This window comes from Cervus canadensis, chromosome 12 (genome assembly GCF_019320065.1).
Source record: "Cervus canadensis isolate Bull #8, Minnesota chromosome 12, ASM1932006v1, whole genome shotgun sequence".
In the NCBI taxonomy this organism is placed as follows: Eukaryota; Metazoa; Chordata; class Mammalia; order Artiodactyla; family Cervidae; genus Cervus; species Cervus canadensis.
In genome coordinates, this window is record NC_057397.1 from 53,511,847 (window position 1) to 53,539,313 (window position 27,467).

At 38.6% G+C, this 27,467-nt stretch overlaps 1 protein-coding gene across 1 annotated transcript in view; it reads left to right on the plus strand.

Moving 5' to 3' along the window:
- Positions 1-3,881, plus strand: part of RSPO2 (R-spondin 2) — a 161,962-nt gene extending 158,081 nt beyond the window's left edge. Inside the window, exon 6 of the mRNA XM_043483609.1 lies at positions 1,966-3,881. Coding sequence (XP_043339544.1) covers positions 1,966-2,081 — 116 coding nt within the window. The 3' untranslated portion in view covers positions 2,082-3,881. The remainder of the gene's footprint in view (positions 1-1,965) is intronic.
- The last annotated feature ends 23,586 nt before the right edge of the window (positions 3,882-27,467 follow it).

Consider the following 27,467-nt stretch of genomic DNA (forward strand, 5'->3'; position numbering starts at 1 on the left):
GTAGTCAGCAGTGAATTTTCTTAACAAAAGATTTTTTTTTAGAGAAAACATAGAACTAAGAAAACCTTCATAAAACTTTATAAGTGGAGCTTCTTTTAAAATATGCTATTTTATGTTAAGTATTTCTCTGCCCTCATTAGGTGTGTCTCATCATTAGTTACAGTGTTACTAAATAGTTGTAACTTTACAGTTTCTTTGATTAATGAAGCCTTCCACTAAAGTTTCATTGGGTAGGATTAACTACATTTAAAATGGCAAAATGCCATTATAACATTAACGCCAGAATTTAATGAGAACCAGAAGTTAACTTCAAGGACATTCAGAATTTAGTATGAGGGCACCCTTATGTTCTTATTATTTTACTATAGCGTCCTATCTTTGTTCTTGAGATAAAAAGTTTAACTCAGCAAAGCTGTACTTATTGAATACCAATTGTGCGTCTACCGTGTGCCAGCATCTCATGCGTGAGACTATCTTCCATTCTAAAACAAAACAGGCCATTTCTGATCAGAAAGAGGAGAAATGAGAACCACCTCCCTCACTTGAAAGTCCCTGACCTCCTTTAATCTTGGATGACTCTAGTTTCCTACAGCACGTATCTATCATCCTAACCTCTGGTCTGTTTATTTTCCCTGTGGTGTCATCAGCCACCTTCTCCACTGTCTGGATTGAAAACCTGACCAGCTATGTCTGTGTAATAAAATGATCTCAGGAATATTGGATTTTTTAGATGTAGGAAGGATGGAGATCATGGATTAGAATGGAATGTTCTATTTGTGGTACTGAATAGCTATACCTCACAGGAAGAGAAAGCTTATGTTTTGTGCAACTACATGATAAAATTGGAAGTAGGGACAGGTAGAAGAGGAAAAAGAGCTGACAGGAGGATTCTTTTTACTCTGTGAGGAAGAGCCTTCCTGGACTGAAGGTGTATAGTACCAAACTACAAATGCAGATGAATTTTCAAGCTCTTTCCTGTTCTAAAAGTCCCATGATTCCTATGTGCTTAGAACCCAAAGAGGGCAAAGGACCTAAAGCAAACATCTATGTTCCTTATTCTTTTTTCTCACAGTTCTATGTAGACATACTTGCAAAGAAATGTTGAGACCTTATGAAGACTGGAAATGGTAACCACAAAGTGGAAGAAGTCAAATACAGCAGAGACCAAGGGAAAACTGCATCCCCAAACTCCTGATGGAGGAAAACCTCAACTATTTAGCTGTGGTCTGGGCTTCCTAGTGGCTAAGGTGAAGAGGAGAAACAGGAGTAACAGGGTGTGATTGTTTTTTGGTAGTAAGACACACCCCTACCAGTTCCTCAGAAACAAGCATTTTTCTTGCTCTCAGTAAGAATACCTTGGTTAGGAGGATTGATATAAAAAGCCATTAAACCACATAATAAATGATGTCCTCATGAATTTTTATAGAAAATAAAGAGGTATTGCACATATGTCATTTCAAATATTGGCCTTTGGAGAACACTGAGGGAATAATGTTAAAAGCTAGACATTTTTTTCTCCCTTGAGGCAGGGAGAGGGGCGTTTGAAACTTCTGGTATATTTACTGTAGATAAATGCTTATTTTCTTTTGACCCACTGACATGTGGAGCAGTGGAAAGATGTAAAGATGTCTAGTACAGGGCAGCATTGTTAAAAGGAGGAGGGGATAAATGGAATTTTTGTGGCAGAATGATATTTGCAAGACTGATCAGGCCGCTGGGAGGTTTTTAAATATGCCAGTTCCCTGTAACGGGAAGATCAGTCTCTGAGACAGCATATCCAATTTAGTAAATTATTATTATTCCGTCAAAATTAATGTGAACAATTTTCTCTTTGAGGCTGCTTTTTCCATAGGTGATGTTTTCCAGATGGGCTTTGTGTAAAACTCTTAATGTTTTGCGTTTTCTTTCCGAGAGCAAGAGCCTTTTCTGACATGTCTTCATTTCTTTCTCTTCCGGCCGTCGTAGGGAAGAGAACTCCAAAAGCAAAGGAGAAAAAGAACAAGAAAAAGAAGAGGAAGCTGATAGAAAGAGTGCAGGAGCAACACAGCGTCTTCCTAGCTACAGACAGAGCTAACCAGTAAAATAAAAGACACGGAGGGTGGAGGTTTTGTTTTGTTTTGGGTGGAGGGCAGGGGGTGGTGTTTTTTTGCAAAAGTGCACACAGCTACTGCCCACTCCTGGACATGGTGGTGGTATTTGCGTGGCTCTGACCAGAACCTGTTCCCAGGAACCTTGTGAAAGGAGGAGCTGCAGGCGTGGGCTCTGTGTTATTCATGGTTTGATTTGCATCGGGAGACTGTGAAGGTGGGCGATTGTGACCTGCAGCCAAGGCAGCAGGAGTAAGTGTAGAGCGTGTGACTGGGTTCCCTGTGTGCCCCGAGGCGGAGGGGCTGCCCACCGGAGGCGCAAGGCTGCAGACCCCCACCCCCCGCCCGACTGGAGAACTGACTTGTGCATATTTATGGAAGGATGACCCTTGGCAGGCAAAGTGCTGTTTTACTTGTGACCTGTGTTTCCCCCATTGTGTATTTTCAAGGATCAGTGTATGTGGATATCTGCCTAGTCTTACCACACATTGTTCTCAGCATCTGTTACCTTCCAACTGTTGTGTCCGGAGACTGCTCTTAGCGGCAGGAATTCCTGCTCAGTGTCACAGCAGCTCGGATGTGTACATACCCTGCTGGGGCTGCATATAAACCTCTTATTTACTGTATATTTATGCTTTCTTCTGTGTAACAAGTCATACCCAATTAATGTTATGTCTCCCGTTTCTAGTGGTTCCTAACCATTGTCCCATAAATGACTGTTCTAGTTTTGCGAATTGATGAATGTTTTGCTGCTCCTTGAAACTTCTCTTTGTGGGCTTATTTCTCATTGTAAAGATAGGATAAGCTAGTTTGTACATAGGATCAAATGACCCCTGTCAGAGAATTTGAATATCAATAGACCTTCCCCACTCCTCACCATAGCTAAAGCATGAGGCATCTGGAGGTCAGAAGCCAAAAACTGCCTTTGAGTCTAAGATGTGATGACTTTATGAAACACAACTGCATGAGCAATTACATGCAGTTACTTATACTACTACTCATGCAGTTTCACAGGCCAGCTAGAGAATTTTTCAAATTTTTACTTTCAAACTTCAATATGTATAGGTTTTATTTAAAGCAGTTCCTGACTTGCAATGACAGAGCACCTACCAATATTCTTGGGTCAGTGTAGAAATGACCACCTCATGAGACCATGCATAGAATTGGAGGAGAAAACATGATGAATTCCTGAACTTACTGGTCAGATCTTAACAGGGCCCCTTTAAGCCCGAATTTCTGATTCAAGACTGAGAGAGGAACCCTGTGGAGACTTCCCAGGTGACTTTCAGGGTAGTTGTTTTCAAAAATGTCATTGTCCACTAGGGGGTATTAGTTCTTAGAGGGTTTTGATAATGATGCTTCTTCCAGAAGCATTATCATCTTCCTGGATGATCCAGAAGAAAATTAGAACCAAAAGGAATGATGGAAGATTTTTTTGAGGGAAAAAACAAAGCAAGGGAAAAGCCTTTTTTTCTCACCTTGCATTGGCCAAACTACCTCTTTGCATTTGTGTTTAACTTTTGAGTCAAAAGCATCTTACCAATAAGTATAAATGTCATGTACATCATTATGAAAATAATATTGCTATGAGATAAGCCATATATGAATGTTGTATACAACTTTAGGGTTTGCATTTAATCCTAAAGTGTTCACCTCCTTTCACATCTATTTAGACTATATTCCTATTTACGAAGTGGGGAGGGGGCTTCTTTATATAGTGCTTCATTGTTAATAAATCAATACTTGTTCTGTTTCTGGGATGTTCTTTTTGTGCATTAAAAAAATTCAAAATTATTTTTGTGGAGATATTCTTTTCTTTAGAGATACATTTAAGGGGGGAAAGCAATATTTTAGCAACTGTACCCCCAAATAGTGGTCTTTAAAAAAAAGCAACTTTTTAAAACCTGTGTTTGTAAGTACCTCAAGGAGATAAACTAGTTTAGCTATAAATTGCATTGCAGCAATGGAGTTCGACATGACTGAACAGACTTAGCATGTGATTAAGACTGGGGATTTTAGAGCCACACTGCCTGAGGTCTAATCTGGACTCTGAAGTAACCTGGATCAAACTGTCCTCCCAGGTCTGTTTTGTCATCTGCAAAATGGACGTAATAGTATTACCTACCGTGCAAGGTTGTGTCTTAGGTAAACTGTGTAAGGTAGGGTCAGTACAGCATGGTATAGACTAAGCAATACACAAGTTGTTACCTGCTACCCTCATTACCTGTGTCCTTGGCTATTTATTCCCCAAATTATCTTATCAACAAAATAGAATACATTTATGAAAATATCCATTCCCTTCAAACTATTTTTGATGTCTGGATAGTCTTTGCTCAAACTTTTGTAGGAATTGAATAAAGCTACTTGATTTTTAAGCCTCTAGTTATAAGCAAACTGTGTGCATGTGCTCACGAGAGACAGAGAAAGACTGACTGTCTACAGTGTAATGCATAGCTTCAGGATAATTAGACAAAGAAGATCTGGTGGTTTTTCACAAGTGGCTATACCATTCCTATACTTCATACAGTGTATATAAATAGAACACGTGAAACTGATTTTCTTAGTATTTTCAGGTATCTTAGCATCTGTAGAAGTAAAATATGGAACTACAACTTTCTCAATTAAGAAGCTTGAGTAGTATTTTGATAGGGATTGCACTGCATTGTAGATTGCCTTCAGTAGTATGGCCATTTTAACAGTATTCTTTCAATCCAAGAAAACTATCTTTCCATCGGCTTATGTTGTCTTCAATTTCTTTCACCAGTGTCTTATAATTTTTTGATTATGGGTCTTTTGCCTCCTTGGGTAGGTTTATTCCTTTATATTTTATTCTTTTTGATGTGATGGTAAATGAGATTGTTCACTTCTTTCTGTTTTGTTTTTTAATTTACTTAAAATTGGAGGTTAACTTCTCTTTCTGGTAGTTCATTGTTAGTGTATAAAATGCAGTATATTTCTGTATATTAATATTGGATCCTGCAACTTTATTGAATTCTTTGGGCTCTAGTAGTTTTTTGGTGGCATCTTTGGGATTTTTCTATGTATACTCTTATGTCATCTGCAGAGTAACAGTTTACATCTTCCTTTCCAATCCCTATCAAAATAGCAATGGTATTTTTCACAGAAACTAGGACAATTTTTAAATTTTCATGGACACACAAGAGACTGTAAATAGGCAAACAATCCTGAGAAAGAAGAACAGAGATGGAGGAATCCCATTCTGACTTCAGACTATATACGACAAAGCAACTAATTAAATCCAGTACAGTAGTGGCAGAAAAGCAGACACATAGATTATAAATATATATGCACCCAACATAGGAGCACTGCAATATTTAAGGCAAATGCTAACAAGTATGAAAGGGGAAATTAACAATAACACATTAATAATGGGAGACTTTAATACCCCACTCATACCTATGGATAGATCAACTAAACAGAAAATTAACAAGGAAACACAAATTTTAAATGACACAATGGACCAGCTAGACCTAATTGATATCTATAGGGCATTTCACCCCAAAACAATGAATTTCACCTTTTTCTCAGGTGCACACGGAACCTTCTCCAGAATAGATCACATCCTGGGCCATAAATCTAGCCTTGGTAAATTCAAAAAAATTGAAATCATTCCAATCATCTTTTCTGACCACAATGCAGTAAGATTAGATCTCAATTACAGGAAAAAAACTATTAAAAATTCCAACATATGGAGGCTAAACAACACGCTTCTGAATAACCAACAAATCATAGAAGAAATAAAAAAAAAATCAGAATATGCATAGAAACGAATGGAAATGAAAACACAACAACCCAAAACCTATGGGACACTGTAAAAGCAGTGCTAAGGGGAAGGTTCATAGCAGTACAGGCTTACCTCAAGAAACAAGAAAAAAGTCAAATAAATAACATAACTCTACACCTAAAGCAACTAGAAAAGGAAGAAATTAAGAACCCCAGGGCTAGTAGAAGGAAAAAAATCTTAAAAATTAGTGCAGAAATAAATGCAAAAGAAACAGAGTATAGAAAAATCAACAAAGCTAAAATCTGGTTCTTTGAGAAGATAAATTGACAAACCATTAGCCAGACTCATCAAAAAAACAAAGGGAGAGGAATCAAATCAACAAAGTTAGAAATGAAAATGGAGAAATCACAACAGAGAAATACAAAGGATCATAAGAGACTACTATCAGCAACTATATGCCAATAAAATGGACAACTTGGAAGAAATGGACAAATTCTCAGAAAAGTATAACTTTCTAAAACTGAACCAGGAAGAAATAGAAGATCTTAACAGACCCATCACAAGCACAGAAATTGAAACTGTAATCAGAAATCTTCCAGCAAACAAAAGCCCAGGACCAGACGGCTTCACAGCTGAATTCTACCAAAAATTTAAAGAGCTAATACCTATCCTACTCAAACTCTTCCAGAAAATTGCAGAAGAAGGTAAACTTCCAAATTCATTCTATGAGGCCACCATCACCCTAATACCAAAACCAGACAAAGATGCCACAAAAAAGAAAACTACAGGCCAATATCACTGATGAACATAGATGCAAAAATCATTAACAAAATTCTAGCAAACAGAATCCAACAACATAATAAAAAGATCATATATGACCAATTGACCAAGTGGGCTTTATCCCAGGAATGCAAGGACTCTTTAATATCCACAAATCAATCAATGTAATACACCACATTAACAAACTAAAAGATAAAAACCATATGATTATCTCAATAGATGCAGAAAAAGACTTTGACAAAATTCAACATCCATTTATGATTAAAACTCTCCAGAAAGCAGGAATAGAAGGAACATACCTCAACATAATAAAAGCTATATATGACAAATCCACAGCAAACATTATCCTCAGTGGTGAAAATTGAAAGCATTTCCCCTAAAGTCAGGAACAAGGCAAAGGTGCCCACTCTCACCACTACTATTCAACATAGTTTTGGAAGTTTTGGCCACAGAATTCAGAGCAGAAAAAGAAATAAAAGGAATCCAGACTGGAAAAGAAGTAAAACTCTGTTTGCAGACGGCATGATCCTCTACATAGAAAACCCTAAAGACTCTACCAGAGAATTACTAGAGCTAATCAATGAATAGAGTAAAGTTGCAGGATATAAAATTAACACACAGAAATCCCTTGCATTCCTGTACACTAACAATGAGAAAACACCAAGAGAAATTAAGGAAACAATACCATTCACCATTGCAACGAAAAGAATAAAATACTTAGGAATATATCTACCTAAAGAATCAAAAGACCTATATATAGAAAACTATAAAACACTGATGAAAGAAATCAAAGAGGACACAAATAGATGGAGAAATACACCATGTTCATGGATTGGAAGAATCAATATAGTGAAAATGAGTATACTACCCAAGCAATCTATAGATTCAGTGCAATCCCTATCAAGCTACTTATGGTATTTTTCACAGAACTAGAACAAATAATTTCACAATTTGTATGGAAATAAAAAATCCTTGAATAGCCAAAGCAATCTTGAGAAAGAAGAATGGAACAGGAGGAATCAACCTGCCTGACTTCAGGCTCTACTACAAAGCTACAGTCATCAAGACTGTGCCAGTACCATACTAAGACAGAAATATAGATTAAAGGAACAAAATAGAGAGCCCAGAGATAAATCCATGCACCTATGGACACCTTATCTTCGACAAAGGAGGCAAGAATATACAATGGAGAAAAGATAATCTCTTTAACAAGTGGTGCTGTGAAAACTGGTCAACCACTTGTGAAAGAATGAAACTAGAACACTTTCTAACACCATACACAAAAATAAACTCAAAATGGTTTAAAGATCTAAACGTAAGATCAGAAACTATAAAACTCCTACAGGAAAACATAGGCAAAACACTCTCCGACATAAATCACAGCAGGATCCTCTATGACCCACCTCCCAGAGTAATGGAAATAAAAGCAAAAATAAACAAGTGGGACCTAATTAAACTTAAAAGCTTTTGCACAATGAAGCAAACTATAAACAAAGTGAAAAGACAGCCTTCAGAATGGGAGAAAATAATAGCAAACAAAGCAACTGACAAAGGATTAATCTCAAAAATATACAAGCAACTCCTGAAGCTCAATTCCAGAAAAATAAATGACCCAATCAAAAAATGGGCCAAAGAACTAAACAGACATTTCTCCAGAGAAGACATACAGATGGCTAACAAACACATGAAAAGATGCTCAACATCACTCATTATCAGAGAAATGCAAATCAAAACCACAATGAGGTACCATCTCACACTGGTCAGAATGGCTGCTATCCAAAAATCTACAAACAATAAATGTTGGAGAGGGTGTGGAGAAAAGGGAACCCTCTTACACTGTTGGTGGGAATGCAAACTAGTACAGCCACTATGGAGAACAGTGTGGAGATTTCTTAAAAAACTAGAAATAGAATTGCCATATGACCCAGCAATCCCACTCCTGGGCATACACACCGAGGAAACCAGAATTGAAAGAGACACATGTACCCCAATGTTCATCACAGCACTGTTTATAATAGCCAGGACATGGAAGCAATCTAGGTGCCCATCAGCAGACGAATGGATAAGAAGGCTGTGGTACATATACACAATGAAATATTACTCAGCCATTAAAAAGAATACATTTGAATCAGTTCTAATGAGGTGGATGAAACTGCAACCTATTATACAGAGTGAAGTAAGCCAGAAAGAAAAACACCAATACAGTATACTAACACATATATATGGAATTTAGAAAGATGATAACAATAACCCTATATGCAAGACAGCAAGAGAGACACAGATGTATAGAAGAGTCTTTTGGATTCTGTGGGAGAAGGTGAGGGTGGGATGATCTGAGAGAATAGCATTGAAACATGTATATTATCATATATGAAACAGATCGCCAGTCCAGGTTTGATGATTGAGACAGGGTGCTCAGGGCTGGTGCAGTGGGATGACCCAGAGGGATGGGATGGGGAGGGAGGTGGAAGCAGGGTTCAGGATGGGGAACACATGTAAGCCCATGGCTGATTCATATCAATGTATGGCAAAAAACCACTACAATATTATAAAGTAATTAGCCTCCAACTAAAATAAGTAAATTAATAAAAATTTAAAAAAAGAAAAGAAAAAAATAGAATAGAGAGCCTAGAAATAAACCCACAGACTTCTGGCCAATCTAGGACAAGGCAGGCAAGAATATCCATGGTGGAAAGACAGTATCTTCAAGTGGTGCTGGGAAAAGTGGACAGCTACATGTTAAAGAATGGAATTAGAACATCCTCTAACACCATATACAAAAAATAAGCACCGAATGAATTAAAGACCCAAATTTAAGACCAGAAACCATAAAACCTTTAGAGGAAAACACAGGCAGAACACTATTTAACATAAATTGGAGCAATATCTTTTTGTATCTGATTCCTAAAGCTTCAGGATAATTTCCTAAAGGAAATAAAAGCAAAAATAAACAAATGGGACCTAGTTAAACTTAAAAACTTTTGCACAGCAAAGGAAATCATTGATAAAATGAAAAGACAACCTACCAAAAGGGAGAAACTATTTGCAAATTAAATGACCAATAAAGGGTTAATATCCAAAATATATAAATAGTTCATACAACACATCATAAAAAAAAAACAAAACTCAAGTTGTAAAATGGGTAGAAGACCTGAATAGACATTTATTTTTAAAGAAGAAATGCAGATAGCTAACAAGCACATGATGATTAACATCACTAATCATCAAGGAAAAGCAAATCAAAAGCATAATGAGTTATTACTTCACACCTGTCAGAATGGCTGTCATCAAAAAGAACACAAATGGTGGTGAGGATGTGGAGAAAAGGGAACCCTCATGCATTATTGGTGGGAATGTAAATTGGTGCAGCTACAGTGGGAAATAGTATAGATGTTTCTCAAAAAACTAAAAATAGAACTACCATATGACCCAGCAGTTCCACTACTGGGTATATGTTTGAAAACTCTCATTTGAAAAGATACATCCACCCCAGTGTTCATCAGTTCAGTTCAGTCACTCAGTCACTTCTGACTCTTTGTGATCCCATGGACTACAGCATGCCAGGCCTCCCTGTCCATTACCACCTCCCGGAGTTTACTCAAACTCATGTCCATTGAGTCAGTGATGCCATCCAGCCATCTCATCCTCTGTCATCCCCTTCTCCTCCCACCTTCAATCTTGCCCAGCATCAGGGTCTTTTCAAATGAGTCAGTTCTTCACATCAGGTGGTCAAAATATTGGAGTTTCAGCTTCAGCATCAGTCATATTCAGCATCAATGAACATTCAGGACTGATTTCCTTTAGGATGGACTGGTTGGACCTCCCTGCAGTCCAAGGGACTCTCAAAAGTCTTCTCCACCACCACAGTTCAAAAGCATCAATTCTTTGGTGCTCAACTTTCTTTATAGTCTAACTCACATCCATACATGACTACTGAAAAAAACCATAGCTTTGACTAGATGGACCTTTGTTGGCAAAGTAATGTCTCTGCTTTTTAATATGCTGTTTAGGTTGGTCATAACTTTTCTTCCAAGGAGTGTCTTTCAATTTCATGGCTGCAGTCACCATCTGCAGTGATTTTGGAGCCCCCCAAAATAAAGTCTCTCACTGTTTCCCCATCTATTTTCCATGAAGTGATGGGACCAGATGCCATATTAGTTTTCTGAATGTTGCGTTTTAAGCCAACTTTTTCACTCTCCTCTTTCATCAAAAGGCTCTTTAGTTCTTCTTCGCTTTTTGCATAAGGGTGGTGTCATCTGCATATCTGAGGTTATTGACGTTTCTCCCGGCAATCTTGATCCCAGCTTGTGCTTCATCCAGCATTTCTCATGATGTACTCTGCATATAAGTTAAATAAGCAGAGTGGCAATATACAGCCTTGACGTACTCCTTTCCTGATTTGGAACCAGTCTGTTGTTCCATGTCCGGTTCTAATTGTTGCTTCTCGACCTGCATACAGATTTCTCAAGAGGCAGGTCAGGTGGTCTGGTATTCCCATCTCTTGAAGAATTTTCCAGAGTTTGTTGTGATCCACACAGTCAAAGGCTTTGGCATAGTCAATAAAGCAGAAGTTCTTCTGGAACTCTCTTGCTTTTCCACTGATCCAATGGATGTTGGCAATTTGATCTTTGGTTCCTCTGCCTTTTCTAAATACAGCTTGAACATCTGGAAGTTTACAGTTCACGTGCTGTTGAAGCCTGCCTTGGAGAAGTTCGAGCATTACTTTGCTAGTGTGTGAGATGAGTGCAATTGTGTGGTAGTTTGAGCATTCTTTGGCATTGCTTTTCTTTAGGATTGGAATGAAAACTGACCTTTGCAGCCCTGTGGCCACTGATCAGTTTTCCAAATTTGCTGAATCTAAAAACTACAACTAGTGAACATAAAAGAAGCAGACTCACAGATATAGAGAACAAATCAGTGGGTACATTTGGGAGAGTGAAGAGGGGAGGGGCATAACAGGGTAGGAGATGAAGAGGTAAAAACTATTATGTATAAAATAATATACAAGGATAGATTGCACAACACAGGACATATAGCCAATATTTGATAAATATAAATGAGGATAAGTTTTAAAATTTGTGAATTACTATATTGTACACCTGTAACTTGCATAATATTTTTACATCAACTATACTTCAATTAAGAAAAAACAAACTTGAGTCGGGGGTAGGTGAAATGAGTGAAGGAGGTCAAAAGCAACAAACTTCCAGTTATAAAATAAGTCACAGGATGTAATGTACAGCATGGTGATTGTAGTTAATAATATTGTATTGCAAAAAATATTGCATATTTGAAAGTTGCTAACACAGTAAATCTTAAATGACCTCATCACAAGAGAAAAAAGTTTGACAGATTAGCACTTAGGAAAGCCAATTTTATGAATATATCCTTGTTCTTTCTCGAGATGCTCATATCAGCCATTTTAAACATGGAATTTTCATGTCTTGGTGGAAACATTTGGAGAAGAGTTAACACTCAGCCTCAAGGGTGTGATTTATATATAAAAATGATCACGATTCTTTCAATGAACTACATTTTTGTTTTTGATTTAGAGGGGAGCTATAAGAGCAAAAGTGAATGGTACTACTGTTCATTTTAGAGAAATCTGTGTATGATGGATACTACTTGATAATACCATGTTAGAAAAAGCAGACTTAGTAACATTGAACATGTTCACCACCCATATTATCCTCCTTCTTTCAAAAAGGATAACCATTCTACTTCTACTCTTGACCCATCCCCTCTTCAGTGAGACCTTCAGTATCCACTCCTTTCATAGCTTCAGGCCTTCCTCTCCCTCCATCTTAAGGTATTCTTTCTTTCAAGGTCTTCATCATTCAGGATCCTGAAAAAGTAGCCTACATTCCTTGACATGTTCAACCTCTTCCTAGCCTCATTTGTGTCTTAACTCATAATCTTGTTTCTTTCTGCCACTGTATCATAATTGTTCTGACAGACGTAGTGACAGACAGTCTGACAGTTCTGACAGACTGTCTGACAGACAGTCCCTTTGCTAGACACAAAGGAAAATATTTGCTTTATTTGCCTCAATCCTTTAATGTGTTCTATCTGCTATTTCCACCAAATTTGACTCAACTGGGCCCTTTCCTTAGAGGACTTTTGTTTCTCATTTGGCTTCTGTGACATTCCTAACTTGGGTTTCTACTTCTCTGGTTACTCCTTTTCAGTATTCAGTTCTTTCCTGATTTAAATGAAAAAATATTGACTTTTCAGGGGTTATCCCACTGCTTAATCCTTTTGGTTTTATCTTTCCACCTCCTCATTCCACCTGGGAAATCAAACCTTATGGCTTTAACTATCACCTGCAGTTGTTGGCTTGTAGGTCTGTTATCTCTGTCTCCAGGGCTTTGTTAACTATTTCCAAGCCTCCACTAAATATCTTTACCAGGGGGCTCCAAACTTATCTGAAGCTCAATATTTCTAGAACTGAATTTATTACTTTATCATTCAGGTTTCAGTTAAGGAAAAAAAAAACAGTCTAGGTATTTCAAACAGGAAATTTAATATTGGGAATTGCTTATACCAGTGATGAATGAGATGAGAAACTAAAATTAGGACAGCAAGATAAGCAGATTAGCAACAGCAGAAAGCCACTATCAAGAGGGGTAACAGGATGAGGTGGAGTTTCCAAAATCCAGAAGGCAAGGCCACCCAGCTAGAGCTAGAGTTGTAGCTGAGGCTACAGCTATGGCCACTGGGGAAGCTGGAACCAAAGACAGAAAGCTTGTCTAATAGGAAGTGAAATCTTGGAAAAGATTCCAGTCACCAGGAGAAATGCTGCCTGAAGCAAAGTGAGAGACTAAGAAATACCGTAGCTTCTCCCTACAGCCACTTCCAGTCTTCCAACAGCACCTGTCTTAACTTACTTGGAAACCAGGGACCCTGGATAATGTAGTTCTCTGTGATGCTATGGCAGAATCACTGGTTTACCCACCTCCCAAATCAATTGCTCTTCCTGTTTCCCCATTTAATAATTAACATTTTTACCTACCTAGTTGGTTAAACTAAGACTCTTGTATTCACCATTTACTATCATTGTTCTATATATCAAATCTGCTAATAATGAGTCTACATCAGAAACATCTCTTGAATTTCTCCCTACCTCTTCACTTAAGCCTGTTTGATCCTCTTTGTCTCTCTTCTGAACTTTCCCATTTTTATCCTAAATATTCTTGCCCCAATTTCACTAACTTCAACTTTTCATTTATTTTTCTATTAATACATTTGTTCTGCTAGTCTCTCAAATGCTATCCTATCCTTGTATGATAAAATATTTAAAATTTTCACATGGAATATAGTGTCCTTTTAGTTTTCTTATGTATTTTGTGGGCATTAAGAAAAGACTGAATGGACTGGGATGGTAGTTACTGTAAAATTTTCAAGGGTTCTTTTATGGTAAACTTGGACATGCTTGTCATGTTTGTTCATACCCCTGAATCATGAAGGCAGAGACATAAGGGCAACTCTGGCTTTGAAAGTAGATGCTTAACATAATTCTGATTAAGAGGCTAAGCAGTATGAAAAGTATGTCAAAGATTTAAATAGATTCTCATATTAATCTATGCTGAATCATTAAAGCAAACTGCCGTGGACCCCTCCCCCAGCACTGGAACACATTGCTAATCTAAACACTGTTGAACTAAACACAAGTCTCAGAATCCCTCCCAGCAAAGCTCTTCCAAGGAAACACTACCAATAGATTGGAGTTGACAGGGGAGTCATAACGTTTGGGAGGTATAATATTTTTTATTTCCAGCTCAACTTAAAGCCCTAGATGGTGGCAACTGTTGTCTCTCAGAAATACCCTCTGGAGTATTCCATGTCCTATTTTTCAAACCTTCCCATGAAAGTACCCTTAAAGACAGAGAAAAGTGAATTTACAACTCTAGGATTTTAACATGGAGCCAACTTATTGAAAATTTGAAGTGTTTCAGCATCCTGATTGAAATATACAAATTATGCAACATAAAAATTTTAATATAAAAATGTCATGCAAATTTTGCATTCTACTCAGTAAAATGTTTATATATAAAACCACTTCCCCAGCCTTCTGCATCCCCACCCCCCACCACAAACCTGGAGTGAAATCATGTTCCAAGATGTTTCATGCTTATTGGGTCCTGTGGCTTCATATACTCCTTGGCACATAGTCACTCATACTTGAAGACATGCATATCCCCTTTAAGTAGCTCAGCAGTGGCCCTTTGCTGGTGTTCTGAAATTCTCTAATGGCGTAACCAGCTCGCTCCTCCATGGGTTTTATAACCTTAGCTTCCATGGCAGCATGCTGTCTGGGTGTACATCCAGCTCTAATTCTTTCCTATTGGTTCCCTTTCTCCCTCCTACTTTGGTTATCAATATAAAATTGAACCACAACCCTTCCTCTCTAGGTCTGTTTTGAAGAGAGGTTATCAGATTTTTTTCTGTAAAGGGCCAGATAATTAATATTTTAGATTTTACAAGCCACATGTCTCGGTCACAACTACTCAATCCTGTCCTCTTGTAGCACAAAACCAGCCTTAAGACAATATATAAACCAATGGCTATGGCTATAGTGCAATAAAATTGTATGTGCACTTACATATGAATTTGTTTTCACATGTCTTGATATATTACTCTTCCTCTGATTTTTTCCCACCCATTTAAAAAATGTAAAATTGTTAGCTCACCAGTTATGTAAAAATAAGTGGGAGACTGGATTTAGCCACAGGCTGGGTTTGTTGACCCTTGTTGGTCCAGGACTATCCTGAATCCTTGATATAAAAAATAACTTGTTGGCTTGTGGACTCCACTTGCAAACTCTTTGAGAGGCTGCCTCTAACTCTGCCTCAGCTCTCCACACTCTGCCTCTGGAGGCATCCAATAAATGCATTGAATGCATATGCCATTTTAAAACCACCCTGTGTGTGGCGATAAGTACAGAATTGATATTTCCACTCTTCATATCTCACTCCAATTCTAGTTTTATTTCTTACTGGCCATAAACTCTTAGTATATTTCTGGCCCAAACCTGAAGTGAAACAGTAAAAACTCAAAAACCAAAATTATTTTTTCTAAGTTCTCTCCTTTATAACTTCATTGTGGCAACTATCTTCTAGCATAGTGGAGCCCTTGTGTTCTGCTTAGAGAATCATACCTATACTTTATCTTCTGTCCCTTCAACATCAAGACCTCCCCATCTTTTTTCTGTAACAGGCATCAGTGGTGTACTCTTTGTTCTTCTAGAAGTGAACTCGTTTTAGACACAGCAAAAGACACTTTTCAAAATGATTATTTGATTACACATACTGGCTTATTTATACTTCTGGGGCCTATAATTCCTTAATTGTATTCCCCCATTATCTTAGTGCCTTTTCATTAGAGTTTAGCTCCATTTCCTGTATTAGCCTATGAACACAGAATATGCCATGTCTTTTTAAAACTGAAATTTTATAGACAATGATTGTAGTGCCCTTGTTTTCTGACTTATTCATTTTGGCTGCTCAATGATTTTTAGACTGTGTCATCCTGTGCTCTTCTACTATGGACAACAGAACAGTTTATGTGATAATGGCAGAAGTGTCAAGGAAGATCTCTCTCAAGAGGTGGACTTGGCATGAAGCCTGGACCCTGGTGTATGCCGATCCTGGAAAGAAGTAGCCCAGACACTGGAAACGACCAGTGCAAAGGTCTTGAGGTGCGAAAAGGGTCAGCATGTTCAAAGTATAGACCAAAGGGAGAAGTTGCTAGAGAGTAGTCAGGAGGAACGTGGGAAAAAATAACAGAATATGTCCCCTAGGTTTTTTGCCCTACGCAACAGGATATACAGAGAAGTAAGGAAAACTGGAGCATAAATAAATCCATTTTTCACATACTTAGTTTGAAACGCTTGCTAAATATCTAAATGGAGATACCACATAGGCAGCTGGATGTAAATATGGAGTTTAGGGAAAAGGTCAGGGCTAGAGATATAACTGTGAGCTGTATCAGTGTGCAGATGGCACTTGGCACCAAGGAACTTTGTGGGCCGATGCAGAGAATGAATGGACAAAGAGGAGCAAAGAAACACAGAAGCACTCAACCTTCAGACATCAACCAAGAGAGGAAGTACCAGGAAAGAGACTATGAGAAAGTGTCCAGGGAGGAAAACCAGGAGCAGTCAGTCACAACAGAGACCACAAGAGCTGGGATTCAAGGCTTACACTGTTCCTTTCCCCTTCATTTTAGGAAAAATCACCAGAAGAAGTGAAGGCCGGTTAGGAAAATTTTGTAATAATCAAGGAGTTTGGTCTTTTCAATTTTTTCCCCCTCATTTTACACCCCAGAAGTAAAACTTACCAATAGTTTTATTTCTCCTTGAAAACAGTATTGATATAGAATGAACTTAAATCAATTCTTAAAAACTATGGAAATTATTCTTTACATAAATGTGATAATGATACTTAATTTCAGGTTACCATATTTTACTATACCAATTTCATCTACATTTATGATGAAATAATTATCTCAATGACCCAAGTAAGAATTTTCTAATTTCTTTAAAATTTAATGAAATATATCAAGTGAATAGCAAAAAATGACCTGAGAATTAGAGGTCCTTAAGCCTGTAATTTTCAACAGTGAGGATTTTTTAAACTTGTAATTATTGGGCCACTTTTGTAACAGCTTTCTGATGTAAGACCATACATGTCTGAACAGAGTTAGGTACTGCACACACATACATAATCATGGTATTTGACTGGAAAACAAGACAAGTATTATAGTACATTTTTCAGTGTTCACTGTATAAAATAGGATGGCTAAAGTTTTAAGTACTTATATTACATTTTTAAATTAAAATAAATATGTTTCTAATTTGTTTTGTTTTGATTTTTTTTTTTTTTGCTTTTATAATCTTTTTTTCCCATCACACATGCTTCTCCCAAATTTAGTCTCTCCTACATATTACTACTATCTGGAAAAACTAAATGTGGTAGAGAACCTAGTGCTTACTTATATTCAGTTCTCTCCTTTCTTACCATCAAGGAATATTCTATTTCTCAATCCTCTTAGTTAGGTAGGGTCTTGTGATTGACTTTAATCAATAAAACTTGGCTGGAAACTATATGTGTCATTTCAGGGTTGGGGCACTTAAGAGCAGATATATGCTCTTCATGATTTCTTTTCTTCTTTGGCTGTGACTATAAAGGCAGAACCACAAGATGAAATAAACCTGGATTTCTGAGTCAATGCACAGAAAACAGTTGCCTTGGGTAGTTGGTCAACCTAATTCTGATTTTGCACAAGCAAGGAATAAACCTTTATTGTATTAATCCACTGAGATTCTGAAGTCATCAGTTACCTTTCATGGTCTGGCATTACTTTGTATAATGCAGTGTTTCAGTGTTTGGTTCAGTTCAGTCGCTTAGTTGTGTCTGACTCTTTGTGACCCCATGGACTGCAGCATGCCAGGCCTCCCTGTCCATCACCGATTCCTGGAGTTTACTCAAACTCATGTCCATTGAGTCAGTGATGCCATCCAACCACCTCATCCTCTGTTGTCCCCTTCTCTTCCCACCTTCAATCCTTCCCAGCATCAGGGCCTTTTCCAATGAGTCAGTTCTTTGCATCAGGTGGCCAAAGTATTGGATTTTCCACTTCAGCATCAGTCCTTCCAATGAATATTCAGGACTGATTTCCTTTAGGATGGACTGGTTGGATCTCCTTGCAGTCCAAGGGACTCTCAAGGGTCTTCTCCAACATCACAGTTCAAAAGCATCAATTCTTTGGTTTCAGAGTAGTGTTTCACTTTTTTTAAGGTCAAGAAACTCCTAAACAGTAGATACACAAAAGCAGAAAAATCAAAAGGATATTTGACCAAAATAATCAGCTTATGTAAGTTTAGAGTTAGAACAATGACATCTACTTTTAGTGAAATGTCTCATTTTGATGTAAGAGATTGACATTCTGATGATGATGGTGCAATAATTTGTTGTCATACTTTCTCAAAGGCTCATAAAATATTCTTAGATATTCAAGGCAACACATGATTGCCATAGTTTGTCTCCACACACCTACCCTATGCAACAAGTATAGGCAGCCTATAAAACGCCAATAGTGGGGGCTGATCAAGCTTCAGTCCTCCTCCTCCCACAGACACACTGAATGCACAGCTACAGAGTGAAACCTCTGAGAGATCCATCAACTAGAGGAATGCCTCCTCCACATTGGGCAAGTGAGAAAATACCCACCATGAAATGGACAGGAAAGGCTGAGACACACGCTTACCATAAACCCTACTCCCAGGACAGCACCATACAATTGAGAGGGTGCTTCACACTTCCAGCTTCTACCTGAAGGTGGAAGGATTTTTGACCCTATAATTTAGTACCTCAGCTTTTAAGACTCCCACCAGAGAGTCAGGAACCCAAAACACCTAGCTCTGAAAGCCAATGAAGCTTGTGTCCATGAGACCCACAAGACGATAGCAAAGAAGCAGTTGTTAACTGGTACAAATGCTCACTATGGCTCTCTCCCCAAGGCTCAGTGCAGAGGGAACAGAAGACGCAAACTGCTCATCTCCCAGTTTTTACCTGAGAGAGGTCCATCTGCATAGTTTGAAAGCTGCTACCTGAGGCCCCCCTGGTGGCTCAGATGGTAAAGAATCTGCCTGCAGTGCAGGAGACCTGGTTAAATCCTGGGGTCAGGAAGACCCCCTGGAGAAGGGAATGGCAACCCACTCCATATTCTTGCCTGGGGAACCACATGGACAGAGGGGCCTGGTGGGCTACAGTCCATGGGGTTGCAGAGTCAGACTTGACTGAGGGACTAACACACACCTGAGGGTTACACTCTTAACTTATCACACATCCAGGGCCTGCTGTGATCATCCCTGAAGACCACAGATACCAGTGGACACCTCCCTGTCTTCCTATAGCTGGCTACAAATCACTAGTATCTCGCCAGAAGGAGCTTCTAGACATACCTGCACCCCTGCTGTTGTGCTGCCACTTGAGGAATGGATCCCTGGATTGGCTGGCTCTGACAGCCAATTGAGCTTCCACTCATGAAACCCACAAGAACTGTTATTAAATGGCTATCCCCCAAGGTTCAGTGCAAAGGGAAAAGGCAAAAATGCCCATTTCCTAGTCTCCCAGAAAGGAATAAATCTGCATACTTTAAAAGCTGCTGCCTGAGGGCCAGGCATTTAACTTAAAATGCACTTAGGGGCTGACAACTATTGTTCCTGGGGGCCAGGGAAGCTGATGGACACTTCCTCATTTTCTGCCCGTAGGCCACTCCAGGTCACAAGTATCTCCATGAGGGGAGCCATACTCACATCGGACACCCCAGCTTTCATGGCTATTGCCTGAGGGACAGGCCTCTGATCTCCTGGCTCTAACAGCCAATGGGGATGGCACTCATGATCCTACACAAATGCAGTAAGCAAAGAAGTGATTCTTAATGGGTATAGAAGCACACCTCTTTCCCCTCCCCATGATGGCTAAAGCCCCAACCCAGACTGAGTGAACAGTTGAAAATGACTATCTCCTAAGTTCTCCCAGGAAAGGCTTACCTATGTAATTCCATATATATATGTGTGTGTGTGTGTGTGTGTGTGTGTATCTGGTTTATTTTGTTGTACAGTACAAATTAAAACATTATAAAGCAACTATATTCCAATAAAAATTAATTTTAAAAAATTTCATGTCATGGCAAACATCACTAAGAACAAAGCTAGTGGAGGTGATGGAATCCCAGCTGAGCTATTTCAAATCCTAAAAGATGATGCTGTGAAAGTGCTGCATTCAATATGCCAGCAAATTTGGAAAACTCCAGTCCTGGTCCCAGGACTGGAAAGGGTCAGTTTTAATTCCAATACCAAAGAAGCCCAATGCCAAAGAATGTTCAAAGCACCGCACAACTGCACTCAATTCACATGCTAGCAAAATAATCCTCAAAATTCTCCAAGTTAGGCTTCAACAGTAGTGAATTGAGAACTCCCAGATGTTCAAGCAGAATTTAGAAAAGGTAAAGGAACCAGAGATGAAATTGCCAACATCTGTTGGATCACAGAGAAAGCATGAGAATTCCAGAAAAAAATATCAGCTTCTGCTTCCTTGACTCCACTAAAGCCTTTGACTGTGTGGATCACAACAAACTGTGGAAAATTCTTCAAGAGATGGGAACACCAGGCCACCTTACCTGCCTCCTGAAAAACCTGTATGCAGGTCAAAAAGCAACAGTTAGAAGTGGACATGGAGTAACAGACTGGTTTAAAATTGGGAAAGAAGTACATCAAGGCTGTATATTGTCACCCTGCTTATTTAACTTATATTCAGAGTATACCATGAGAAATGCCAGGCTGGATGAAGCACAAGCTGGAATCAAAATCGCAGGAAGATATAGCAAGAACCTCAGATATGCAGATGACACCACCCTAAAGTGAAGAGGAACTAAAGAGCCTTTTGATGAAGGTGAAAGAAGAGAGAGAAAAAGATGGCTTAAAATTCAACATTCAAAAAACTAAGATCATGGCATCTGGTCCCATCACTTCATGGCAAATAGATGGGGAAATGATGGAAGCAGTGAGAGACTTTATTTTCTTGGGCTCCAAAATCACTGCATATGGTGAGTGTAGCCATGAAATTAAAAGACGCTTGCTCCATAGAAGAAAAGCTAAGATGTAGAAGTAAAACCTACAGAGTGTGTTAAAAACCAGAGACATTACTTTGCCGACAAAGGTCCGTAAAGTCAAAGCTATGGTTTTCCAGTAGTTGTGTATGAATATGTGTTGGACCATAAAGAAGGCTGAGAGTCAAAGGACTGATGCTTTTGAACTGTGGTGTTGGAGAAGACTCTTGAGAGTCCCTTGGACAGCAAGGAGATCCAACCAGTCAATCCTAAAGGAAATCAGTACTGAATATTCATTGGAAGGACTGATGCTGAAGCTGAAGATCCAGTACTTTGGCCACTTGATGCAAAGAGCTAACTTATTGAAAAAGACCCTGATGCTGGGAAAGATAGAAGTCAGGAGGAGAAGGGGACGACAGAGGATGTGGTGGTTGGATGACATCACCAACTCAATGGACATGTGTGTGAGTTTAAGCAAGCTTCAGGAGATGGTGAAGGACAGGGAAGCCTGGAGCACTGCGGTACATGGTTCACAAAATGTTGGACACAACTGAGTAACTGAATTACACAAAAAAAAAAAACAAGTACAAATCTTAAAAATTTTCCTCTTCAAATAATAAACGACCCTGGCATATCAGGAACTTGATTTATCGCAACTCTTCTTTAAAATTTAGTGAGTTTTATATTGTACCTGAAAGGCAAAAAGGCAAAATGGTTACCTGTGGAGGTCTTACAAATAGCTGACAGAATAAGAGAAGCGAAAGGCAAAGAAGAAAAGAAAAGCTACATACAATCCAAATGCAGAGTTTCAAAGATTAGCAAAGAGAGATAAGAAAGACTTCTTAAGTGAACAATGTGAAGAAATAGAGGAAAACAATAGAATGGGAAAGACTAGTGATCTCTTAAGAAAATTAAAGATACCAAGGGAATATTTCATGCAAAGATGAGCACGATAAAGGACAGAAACAGTATGAACCTAACAGAAGCAAAAGAGATTAAGAAGTGGCAAAAATACACAGAAGAACTATACAAAAAAGGTCTTAAAGACCCAGATAACCACAATGGTGTGATCATTCATCTAGAGCCAGACACCCTGGAGCATTAAGTCAAGAGGGCTTAAGAAAGCATGACTACGAGCAAAGCGAGTGGAGGTGATGGAATTCCAGCTGAGCTATTTCAAATACTAAAAGATGATGCTGTGAAAGTGCTGCACTCAACATGCCAGAAAATTTGGAAAACTCAGCATTGGCTACAGGACTGGAAAAGGTCAGTTTTCATTCCAATCCCAAAGAAAGGCAATGCCAAACAGTGTTCAAACTATCACACAGTTGCACTCATTTCACATGCTAGCAAGGTAATGCTCAATATCGTACAAGCTAGGCTTCAATAGTATGTGAACTAAGAGCTTCCAGATGTACAAGATGGATTTAGAAAAGGCAAAGGAACCAAAGATCAAATTGCCAACATCTGTTGAATCACAGAATAAGCAAGAGAATTCCAGAAAAACATTTACTTCTGTTTCATTGACTACACTAAAGCCTCTGTGTAGATCACAACAAACTGTAGGAAATTCTTAATAAGATGAGAATACCAGACCATCTTACCTGCCTCCTGAGAAACCTGTAAGAAGGTCAAGAAGCAACGGTTAGAACCAGACATGGTTCAAAATTGGGAAAGGAGTACATCAGGCTGTATATTGTCACCCTGCTTATTTAACTTCTTTGCAAAGTTCATTGTGTTAAATGCCAGGCTGGATGAAGCATAAGCTGGAATCAAGATTTCTGGGAGAGATATCAATAACCTCAGATATGCAGATGACACCACCCTTATGGCAGAAAGCAAAGAGGAAATAAAAAGGCTCCTGATGAAAGTAAATGATAAGAGTGAAAAAGCTGGTTTAAAACTCAACATTCAAAAAACTAAGATCATGGCATGTGGTCCCATCACTTCATGGCAAATAGATGGGAAAAAATGGAAACAGTGACAGACTATTTTCTTGGACTCCAAAATCACTGCAGATGGTGACTGCAGCCATGAAATTAAAAGACGCTTGCTCCATGGAAGAAAAGTTATGACAAACCTAGCAGGGATATCACTTTGCCAACAAAGGTCCATAGAGTCAAAGCTATGCTTTTTTCTAGTAGTCATGTATGGATGTGAGAGTTGGACCATAAAGAAGGCTGAGTGCTGTGGGGCTGGAGAAGATTCTTGAAGAAGTTGGCTTAAAACTCAACATTCAGAAAACTAAGATCATGGCATCTGGTCCCATCACTTCATGGCAAATAGATGGGGAAACAGTGGAAACAGTGAGAGTCTTTATTTTGGGGGGCTTTATTTTTTTATTTTTTCTTTTTTCCTTTTTTTTTTTTAGAGCTTAGGGAAGATTTATACTTTAGTGGGAGGACCAGGAAAGAATGAACATACAAGGAAGAAATAATATATTTTCAGCTATAAACAGTAGGGAGAATACAAACTAGAGCAATGAAGATCAGAAAATAATGGGGTTAGTGGTTGCATGCTCATTTTATTTTGTGCCATTGCAAAGTTAGTTGACATGGGCATTCACTGTGTTTGTGTTCATTTTTGTGTACTCTGACTTCTAAGAACAACATTCTTTCCATTCAACATTAGTACACTAAATACCTTCAGGGGGACTTTCCTGGCAGTTCAGTGGTTAAGACTCCATGCTTCCAATGCAGGGCGTGTGGGTTCGATCCCTGGTTGGAGAACTTAGATCCCACATACCACATAGTGCAGCCAAAAAATAAAAATAAAATACAAGTACCTTGAAATCTTGTATAGAACTGATTATTTCATCTTTGGCTGTGCTGGGTCTTCACTGCTGCTCAGGCTTTTCTCCAGTGGCAGTGGGTGGGGGCTACTCTCTACTTGCCAGCGTGCCAGCTTCTCACTGCCGTGGATTCTCTTGTTGCAGAGCCCTGGCTTTATAGCACAGGGTCAGTAGTTGTGTTGCATGGGTTTAGCTGTTCCAAGACATGTGGGATCTTCCCAGATCAGGTACTGAACCCGTGTTTCCTACATTGGCAGGCGGATTCTTTACCACTGAGCCAACACGAAAGCCCCAGAACTGATTATTTAAAAAAAAAAAAAAAAAGGAAGGTCAATGAATTTGAAAGAAAAAGTATCGGGACTTCCCTGGTAGTTCAGTGGTTAAGAATCTGCCCTCTAATGCAGGGGATGAAGCTTCCATCCCTGGTCGGGCCACTAAGCCTACAGGCCACAATTATAGAGCACATGCGCTCTGGAGTTCCTGCGCCACAATTAGAGAGAAGCCCTGGAGTCTCAATGTGTGCCTCAACCAAGACCCAATGCAGTCAAAAATAAAAATAAACTAATATATTTTTTTAAAAAAGAATAAGTATCCACACTCAATGAATAATGTTGGTCGTCTGTAGAGATATACACTCTATATCACAGGCTCTCTGTCTAGGAAAACTTTGAAGATGCAAGAAACTCTCAAGGTTTCCAATTAAGGTTTCAAGGCTGTCCCCTCATGTCTAAAGTATCACTGTTAGCAGTGACACCACTCTCCAGTGAAGAGAGTGACTCTTTGGGGGGCTTTAAAATCACTGCAGATGGTGATTGCAGCCATGAAATTAAAAGATGCTTGCTCCTTGGAAGAGAAGTTATGGCCAACCTAGACAGCATATTAAAAAGCAGAGACATTACTTTTTCAACAAAGGTCCGTCTAGTCAAAGCTATGGCTTCTTCTCCAGTAGTCATGTATGGATGTGAGATTTGGACTATAAAGAAAGCTGAGCACCAAAGAATTGATGCTTTTGAACTGTGGCACTGGAGAAGACTCTTGAGACTCCCCTGGACAGCAAGATCAAACCAGTCAATCATAAAAGAAATCAACCCTGAATATTCATTGGAAGGACTGATGCTGAAGCTGAAACTCCAATACTGTAGCCACCTGATGGGAAGAGCCAACTCATTGGAAAAGACCCTGATTCTGGGAAAGATTGAGGGCAGGAGGAGAAGGGGGCTACATAGGATGAGGTGGTTTGATGGCCTCATCGACTCAATGGACGAGAGTTTGAGCAAACTCTGGGAGATAGTGAAGGACAGGGAAGCCTGGCGTGCTGCAGTCCATGGGGTCGCAAAGATTTGGACATGACTGAAAAACTGAACAACAGCAACACTCCTAAAGTTTTAAGTAAAAACTATGAGATTTCTGCCTGTGTCTACTTGTATCTATGTGTGTCTGTGTATATATATCAAAGACTGATTAGACAATTAAATATAAATTCTCAAAAATATAATAAAGCTAAGCAAAATATTTTTGAATTTCATATGATCTAGGATTATTTTTGGTAAATAAAAGCTAGTTTAACTCTGTTGGTGAAATTAATATGGACATGTCTTTAAAGGTATTAGTATTATGCATATTATGCATATTACATTTATTATACCTGTGTCAAGTAAAATCAAATAGGCTCATTTTTATCTGTTACAAAATTTGTCAGCAAAGTAAAACAAAAGATCTTTAAAATAATGATTTATTTAATGTCTCACAAAACTTTCATGAATAATCTATGTATGATAGTTAAGAATAAATTATGTGGATGTAAATGATATCAATTTTTAAGGAAATTTTTTAATTATAGTTTTTTTTTTAAACAGTATTTCTAGTCAAATAGCTTCTTATATCTTGGTAATGTGCAGCCTCATAGTTTTGCTAAGCTAAATTAGGGAGAGTCACAAGGTTTTAGTGCTCACTTTGTTGTGCTTACCTTGACAATCTATTTTGATGAAAGTTATGTAAAATATCAGTATATCATTTTGATATATAATTTCTTTTCTCAAAAACATATACAACTGGGCCTTTGACTTCTAATAGGCAGAACAGTTTTCAGAGCTTTCTGAGAATCTGTCTCCTAGGTTATAATCCTCAATTTGGCTCAGAAAAAAATCCCTTTATTTTAACTATTAAAAAACAAAACAAGTAATGATATAAAGATGATCACTGAGGAGATGAGTGCAATTTACAAACAAAACAAGAATTTTGACAAAGAGGAAATATAGAAACATACAAAACAAGTCACAGAGCTGAAAAATACAATACCTGAACCTAAAAATGTAAAATCTTCTATGGAACAACTGATTTGTTCAAGACTGATAAAGGAGTAGGACAGGGCTGTCACCCTGTTTGTTTAATCTGTATGCTGAGCACATTATGAAAAATGCTGGGCTGGATGAGTTACATGCCAGAATCAAGATAGGTGGGAGAAACATCAACCTCAAATATGTGGATGATATCACTCTACGGGCAGAAAGCAAAAAAGAATTAAAGAACCTCTTGATGAGGGTGAAGGAGGTGAGTGAAGGAACCGGCTTAAAACTAAATATTAAAAAAACTAAGATCATGGCATTTGGCCTACTACTTCATGGCAAATATAAGGGGAAAAGGTGGACGTAGTGACAGATTTCCTCTTCTTGGGCTCTAAAATCACTGTGGATGGTGACTGCAGCCATGAAATCATAAGACATTTGCTTCTTAGCAGGAAAGCTATGACAAATCTAGACAGTGTGTTGAAAAGCAGAGATATTACTCTGCCAACAAAGGTCTGTATAATCAAGGCTATGGTCTTCCCAGTGGTCACGTACAGTTGTGAGAGCTGGACTGTAAAGGTGGTGCACCAAATAATTAATGCCTTCGAGCTATGGTGCTGGAGAAGACTCCTGAGAGTGACTTGGACAGCAAGGAGATCAAACCAGTCAATCTTAAGGGAAATCAACTGTGAATCATTGGAAGGATTGATGCTAAAGTTGAAACTCCATTATTTTGGTCATCTGATGTGAACCGCTGGCTCATTGGAAAAGTTCCCGATGCTGGGAAAGATTGAGGGGAGAAGGAGAAAGGGGCATCAGAGGATGAGATGGCTGGATGGCTTCGCCAATTTAATGGACATGAACTTGGGCAAACTTTGGCAGATGGTGAGGGACAGAGAGGCCTGGTGTCTGCATCCTGTGGGGTTGCAAAGAGTCAGACATGACTGGGCAACTGAACAACAACAAAAGTTCAGTAGAGGGGTTCAATAGCAGACTAGGTAAAACAGAATAAAGGATCAGTGAACTCAAAGAGAGGGCAGTCATCCAATTAGAAGAGCAAAAAAAAAAAAAAGAGAGAGAGAGAGAAGAATGAAGACAGCTTAAGGGACTTATGGTACACTATCAATTGGACCAACATATATATATTATACAGAGTGTCAGAAGGA